The sequence below is a fragment of the Vulpes lagopus genome, chromosome 2, assembly GCF_018345385.1.
Source record: "Vulpes lagopus strain Blue_001 chromosome 2, ASM1834538v1, whole genome shotgun sequence".
NCBI classification, from domain to species: Eukaryota; Metazoa; Chordata; class Mammalia; order Carnivora; family Canidae; genus Vulpes; species Vulpes lagopus.
This window is the reverse complement of record NC_054825.1, coordinates 2,715,235-2,722,734: the sequence shown is the minus strand read 5'-3', so window position 1 is coordinate 2,722,734 and position 7,500 is coordinate 2,715,235. Positions and strand designations below refer to the sequence as shown.

Here is a 7,500-nt window from a genome sequence, read left to right as displayed (position 1 = left end):
CGTGGCCGTCCACGTTGACTGTTGTCGACACAACAACCTGCGAAGACGAAGTGGATATGAAACGGGCTGGCGGAGGGAAGCACAGCCGCCCGCCCGGGGCTGAAACAGAAGCCGCCGCGCACCCCGCGCTGCGCCCGCACCTGGGGGGGGCCTCCCGGCCGCCAGCACCCGCAGCTTTTTTGGCTGGTGGGGGTAGGCGGGTTGTTTTGCTTTGTTTTGACTCAAGATTGCTTCTCTTCAAAACCCGCTACACTAATTACAGTTTAATCTCCTATTATGCTAACAAGTGAATTCAATTCAGAGAAATATTCTTCTAGCCATTAGCTTCAGAAACACCCCTCCAGCCGCTCGTTTTAAAGCTGCTGTTTTGATTGATCTGTTCACATATCGATTAGATAGTTTATCTAATTAAAATTAGTTCACTTGAGACCGTCCTCCCTTGAAGAGTTGTGAGGATTCAGAGTTGCCAAAAAACAAGCTCCCTAAACCAGAAGCGCTCCCGCCACCCCAGCCCATCATCCAGGATCCCTGGGTCGATGGGACAATTACATCTAACGTCTGGTAACGAACTTTCTGCACCTGAGAGGACCGGGCTGGATATGAATAGTGACAGCGTTTTCAATCCAGAGCAAGCATCCTCTCTCAAGTTCACCGCGGGGGACGGCAAGGCCCCTGCCGCTGGACCGCCTTGCCGACCCCAGGCGCCGTCCCAGGTGAGCTTGTGCCGAAGCACCCCAGAGACGGCACCCTTGAATGGACTCGGGGAAACGGGACTCACTGCCCGGCCTCCAGATGTTTCTTAAGCAGAGGTGCGCCTGCGTGGTCCATTATCTCCCGAAGAGCTGATACCAGCGGCCAAGACGTGAGCCCTGGTTCGGTCTGGGTCTCCCAGCAGGACTCGTGCAGCGGGAGCCTGCGTCGGGGGCGCGGGGAGCCTGGCTCCCGGCCACACTGGGGCGATGAGGGCCGGCGCCACCATCGACGAGGACAACCCCACAGAGAAACACGCAGCTGGAGCAGGAGACGAGGAAATGGAAGGGGTTCCCAGTCCCCGTCTGCCTTCCCTGCTGCCCGGCACGTGTCCAAACATGCCCCGGAAAATGACTCCTAACGGCCAGAGCTGCAGCGGACCACAGTTAACATAACCCTGGTCCAGTCTACGTAGCCAGGGTGCCCGGCCAACGCAGGACGTTAGCACCAGGGCCAACGGGGATGGAGGGCGTGCCCGGGGGGGGGCATGGCAGTTCTCGGAACCTTCCGAGGATTCTTCCCAAAAGCCTAAAACTGCCTTTTAAGAAAACCACTCTACTAGAGGGGCACCTGGTTGGCTCAGTTACGCGTCCGACTCTGGATTTTGGCTAGGGTCATGATCTCAGGGTCTTGGGATCGAGCCCCGTGTCAGGTTCTGTGCTCAACAGGGGAATCTGCCTGAGATTTGCTCTCTCCCTCTGCCCCTCCCCCCAAAAAAAAGTTTATTAGGAAAAAAATAAGACTTATCAAAAATTTTTTTAAAAATAGCATTTTTAGGGGTTAAAAAAGGTCAAAACCATGTATGTGTGTATATATATATATGGCATATACATGTGTCTATATGTACATTTGAGTATATGTGTAATTGATTTTTTTTCATAAAAAGTCTCAGTCCTGAGCAGCCCGGGTGGCTCAGCGGTTTAGCGCCGCCTTCGGCCTAGGGCGTGATCCTGGAGACCCGGGATCGAGTCCCATGTCAGGCTCCCTGCATGGAGCCTGCTTCTCCCTCTGCCTGTGTCTCTTCCTCTCTCTCTGTGTCTCTCATAAATAAATAAAATCTTAAAAAAAAAAAAAAGTCTCAGTCCCCACAGGAAGTCATGAAGCAGGCGGTGTGCCCACCGCACCCCCTAAAACGCCCTCACGGGGGCAGCTTCCTTGACACTTCTTTCCCAGGTAGGCCTCGCCAAGACTGCTGGAGTCTCCACAATACTGGGCCCCTCTGAGCCTCAAAGCACTGAGGGCACCGCCGTTGGCGTCCCCACATCCCGTTTCAGACATGTCATCCTCTTGTCCTGGACCCTCACCCGTGGGGCAGGCATCCGCAGGGCCCAGCAGCCTCTGCCCCCAGGACACAGGGCTGTACCTGGCCTGGGCCCTGGAGGACACCCACCACCACCCGAGCATGAGGCGAGGCCCCGTAACTAATGCTGAGCCGTAGACTTGACCCTCCTCAAGTTCTTAGACCATGATACATTAAAGAAACAAGAAAGGTAAAAATAAAAATTAAAAAAAAAAAAAAAAGGACACTGTCTTTGCTCTGTCATCTCTATATAGGTCAGTCACCAAGGGAAAAGCATGTGGCTCGGCAGAGGAAGCAGACAAGCTGTGTTTTGTGTCCTGGCCTGGGCCAGCCCTGCAGTGCACCTACAGGAAGGTGCTGAGTTGGTGAAGGCAGCTGGAAATACTGTCAGTAATACCCTGACATACTCTTAGGTCCAGGTAAACCTCCTGAGAGGCGAGGAGATGAGCCAGAGAGTGGAGCAAATCCTTCTAGTAACTGTGGGCTCATTTGCAACTGATGGCGTGTTGGCCCATGTGAGACAATGGGTGACCTCCACTCCGCTTAGACGGGCTGGTATCACCGCGCAGCCTGGGGCAAGAAAGTGGAAGTGGGCCCAGCTGTTTACGAGAGACACCGTCCCCACCCGCGGAGTGTAATGTGGACCAGCCCACACACCCTTCTCCGATTGGCTGGCTGGCTAGACCAATGTCACATGGCCTAAAGGACTGGAACATAAGTTAAATTTCTAAAAATGACCTTGAGCGGTTTGATCCTAAGTCCTCCCATCTAGCGCTTGTTCCCACTAGCTGCCAGATTCTTCTATGGTTGATAGGGACGAGCAGCAGTTCTGTGTCCCAGCCCAGAGTATTTTCACAATTAAAATCGGCCAAATAATCCATTGTGCATGGAATACCTTTCACCCTGAAGTAACCTCCTAAATCATTCACAAAGGCAAGAAAAACATGAGCTCAGTGATAACCCATCTAAGCTCTCTACCTTCTTGCCTCGAGATGAATCCTCTGAAGCAAACCAGAGTATGAGTTCGCCTGCATCCAGGAATGTGGTCTAGCAATTAGGTGTGGGCTTAAGGAAAGCAAGAACACATCACCCCGAGGGAGAGGAGCCTGACCTCGGAGAACATTCTGGAACCTGTATAGGGAGGCCTGCGTCAAACAGGTGCAGCCTCCTTCCTGAGGAGGAGCCAAGGTCTCGTGCTCACCCAACCGCCTGCACCTGTGGCTCAGCCCCGTGAAAACTCCACCCGTCCGTCCCTAAAAGGCGGCCCCTGAGCACGGGCTCCCAGTTCCAATCAACGGGACGTGACTACGTGCAACTGAGGAACAGGCTCCGTTGCATACGAACGCGTTTGAGAAGATTCTAAAACCATCTTTATGACACCGTGGCTGAAAGGAAGGGGGAGCCCCGCCTCGCCTGCAGCTCTGAGAGCTCCCACCTCCAGGTGCCTGGCGGCCCTGTGCACAGGCTGGGCACGGCCAACGCCCCTCGGAGGCGCGCCTTACAAAGCCGAGGTCATGTGTGCAGAGCCCACGCCGGCTGCCGTGGGCCGTGCACAGACGCCGTGAATCCGGCGTACGGAAGGGGCCGAATCGTTGTTAAAGCAATTTGGTTGGAGTATTTTATCGAATGAACCAATTCTGGTTTGCTCCTCGGAGAACTAAAGACTGTTTTCTGAACAATTGCAACATCAGAGAACGCAAATTTCACGTTAAAAGTCCGGACCGAGGCCGCGTGTCTTTGAGAGACGTGTACCTGGAATCTCCGCATATCTCGAGGGTTGCCTGCATTCTTCAAACAGTTCTGATTGCACTTGAGGAAAAACTTTAGAAAGAATCTATAAAAATACAAAAAATGGATATTTGTTAGGGTCATCAGACAAACTCACAAACTTTTAGAAAGACGCGGTTGCGCGGGGAGAGGTGGAGGCTACCTGTGGCCGCCCGCCCGCCACCTGCAGGGGGCGGTACCGAGATGCCACCCTGGCGGCGGGCGCCTCGGGGTCTGCCGGCCAGCGCGAGGACGGCCACAGACCCCAGCAGCGACTCCTATCTTGACGTCGCGGGTCTCCAGGCTTTGTGGCAGCCGCTGTGACTTGGACCCGCTGTGTCTGGCCTGGACCCCTGCATGGTACCCGCCGAGGGACGGTCCACCCAACGGGGCTGCCAGCTTCACCAAGTAAGAATACGGGATGCCTGGTCCCACTCAAGCCCTGGGTAGATGGCAAACCTCACCTTAGGAGAGGTCCCAAAGCCCACCTGTCCTACCTATCCTTGCTTCTACCGTGACTCAACCTTCACTGGACGCGCTAAGCTGCATCTGGCCAGCCGGCCCCAGAGGACGCCGCTGCTGGGTGAACAGGCTTCCGAGGACGTATCGTAAAAGTTACGGTGGGCAGGACCCTTGAGAAAAGAGAGGACGTGGGGGTGTGTCTCGAGGACTGCCGTGAAGGGCCTACCTGTATTTTTAAAGGAAATAATCAAGGATTTTGATACAGCGATGAAGCTGCGGCTCAGGTCGGGGGCACGAGAAGCGGCCGCCGGGCTGGGCTCAGGGGCGAGAGCGTTTCTGATTCCCGCCCAGCCCTGCCCCTGTGCTCTGAGGCATGAAGATTCAGGGGTCCTGACAGCGTGTTGAGATGCTGTGACAAAGACCTCATCACGCTGTCCCCTCCATGGCCGCGTGCTCAGTGACAAGTGCACAAGCCCTGGCTCATGTGTGTGTGGGTGCTGGGAGGCCTGGCTGGAGCGCCCACCACGGGGGGACATGGGGGGGGTCTTGCTCTGCCTCGTCTTGATGAGGCCACATCCACTGTGGGCCGACCCGGTGGGGCAGGGCAGGGGGTAGGGTCCTCTGGGCCGACATACGTGCCCTCTTCCCGCGTCTGAGCATCCTGGCCAGCAAGGCTACCAACAAAACTCCTCTCTTTTCTGTCCCAACATCCTCTGTCCTACCTGAGGATTATTAATTTTTCATGAAGTGTCACATGATTTCCTTGAACTCAACCTTACGGTCAAGGTTCCTTGTTGACAATTATCATATCAGAAAATAAGAAAGACTCCGCGGACGAAGGCTCATTTCTCTACCTGCGTTCCCAGCACATCCCGGGTGACTTTTCACCGCGGCAGAGGAAAACCCAATTGATGGGGAAAAGAATAGTGGCCACTTAATTAAATTTTCTTACATACCACCAGGCCTCACTATTTTAGGCCAGAATTTACATCTTTTATTAACTCACCTCACCTCTACACTTAGCTCGCGGTGCCTCTCAGCACCATCTGCCATCAGCATACAGTAAGTCACTTGATATTCCACCCACCAATTTTTCCTAACAACCACTGTGCAATTAAACTCCACGCGCTCTGCAGAGAGGTAAATTAGACGCACCTGCGGCCACAATGCATTTGAACTGCATCAGGAAGGCCCTAACAAGGTGAGGGCGTCACAAAGTTATCGTCCTGTCAGGCAATTAGGTTTTCACTTCGGGGACAGCCACATGGTGCAATTATGCCACACATTACCACCCGGCTAATCTGAGCAGGCGCCGGCCTGAGACGCTCTCATCTGTACAGAGCCATCTAACGGGGAGCTTTTTTTGTGATGTGAAATATTTTTTTTTTCTTGCCCCACCCCCAGAGGAGATTTCCTTACATTCCTTGATGTCTTTTTAGCCAGTTCACCTTTTACCTCTAAGAGAGAGGAGCGGGTTTTGAAGCTGGTCTTTAACAGCCGGGGCCGCGAGGGGGGCTCTCGGGCCTGGACCACCGCCAGGGGCGTGCAAACGTAGCAGCGCCAAGTTGGGGGCCGGGCCCCCGCGAACACCTAAGCATTCCCGGGGACTGGCTCTGGCGCAGGTAGACACGTGCTCATCCTGGATGTGGCGCTGGTAGTTTCTGCCCGGATCCCAAGTGTCTCGTGAGCCGTGGAAGCACACTGGGGTTGGAGGTGGGGGTGAGGTGTAGTGTGCACGGCCCTGGAGAGCGCCCAGGTCCCGATCACACAGGCCAAATCAGGCACCACATCCAGGGCCAGGGAGAGGAAGCTGCAGCCAGGAAGAGGAGCCTCGTGCTCACTTTTTAGCTCTGTTTTGGTGACGTCAAGCCGAAGGATTCAATTAGGCCTTCCCACGGCAGAGGGCGTGGGACTGCTGACACCATAGGCAAGCACGGAGAGTGTGAGGGGACGCTGGCGCTATCCAGGGCTCAGCGACACGCCTGTGATGACGTCTGGGGAGGGTGAGGACCCTTGGATGCCCTACACGTGAAGTCAAATGATAATTCTCATCCTTTTACTCAATTACCCTGTAATTGGCTTTTTTTTTTTCCCTAAGAAATATCTGACAACCACTTTACATATCTCACTTGCAGAGTCTGGTACACAAAGGATTTAATACTCTTGTTATGAAAGGAAAAATCTTTCCTATGTCAGAAAATCTTTGGCTTTAACACCAATAAACTCTTTATTACTGCTAAACATGGATTTGCTGCTCGATGGCAAAGAGGCGATAAAAATTCTAACCTGTCATTAGTACATTATGCTTAATTGTGTACAGTGTGCTTCCCATTGCATCTGTTGGCCCATCATCAAAATGACCATTATGTACACTAATTCCCTGACCCTGTCTTTATTTCCCTAAAGAGCCATCAGCTTTCACAGTAGGTACCAGAGTAAATCAAGCTTGAAATATGGGCTTTATTTACTTGTTTCTCTCAGGCAGGAGGGAAGACAGCAGCCCAGGGCAAACTGCTGCACGGCCCCTGAAACTCCCCGGTAATATTCTGCTCGGAGACCGCGTGCAGAATCCTGGAAAGTTCTCAGTAGCGATTAGAAAAGGGGGAGAGGTATGATCTCATTACTTCTGAAACCAGGGCTCAGCTCTGAAAGCGTGCGGGGATTAGCAGAGGCCACATGGGCGGCCTGCTCACCAGCACCTGGAAGGTGGGTGCCCGGGGGTCGGGGCGGGAGAGCCACGGGCTCCGGCGAGGGGTACCTGCGACCCCCGCTGCAGACCCAGACCCCCACCCCGGGACAGGCCCTCGCGTCTTTGGGAACCGCCACCCGGCTGCGCCCGCCAGGGAAAGTTGAGTTTGGTCCCGGCTGCTCCCAGGTCAGCATCCTCCCGGGCAGCCGCGGCCGACGAGGACGCCCCGAGCGGGCCCACGACAAGCAGCGGGCCCAACCGTCGGGACCGGAGCCTCCGGCCACCACGATACGGGGCGAGCCCCCACCGCAGTGACTCATTTCAGAGTCTGCTCCACTTCTGTGTGTTTAAGCTATGAATTAGTTCATTTATATTTACTTTTATGAAGCTGATTAACCAGAGCTTCTCTATCTGATGAAAATCATTTTAATTGTAGTGTTAGGCTCCTGTGTAATATCCATTACATTATGAACTGTTTAAATTCTACATGGGCATTGTGTAAATTGGCCCTTTGTGTGCGCGTAGGCAATTA

General features: G+C 54.0%; 1 protein-coding gene across 13 annotated transcripts in view; it reads right to left on the bottom strand.

Annotated features, from left to right (window-relative positions):
* Positions 1-7,500, bottom strand: part of EBF3 (EBF transcription factor 3) — a 116,661-nt gene that overhangs the window by 35,519 nt on the left and 73,642 nt on the right. For all 13 annotated transcript variants that reach the window (XM_041743563.1, XM_041743574.1, XM_041743562.1 and 10 more), the window contains exons 7-8: positions 3,803-3,884; positions 1-37 (exon numbers count right to left, since the gene is read on the bottom strand). The exon at positions 1-37 is cut by the window's left edge. In XM_041743563.1, the coding sequence (XP_041599497.1) occupies positions 1-37; positions 3,803-3,884 (119 nt within the window). The remainder of the gene's footprint in view (positions 38-3,802; positions 3,885-7,500) is intronic.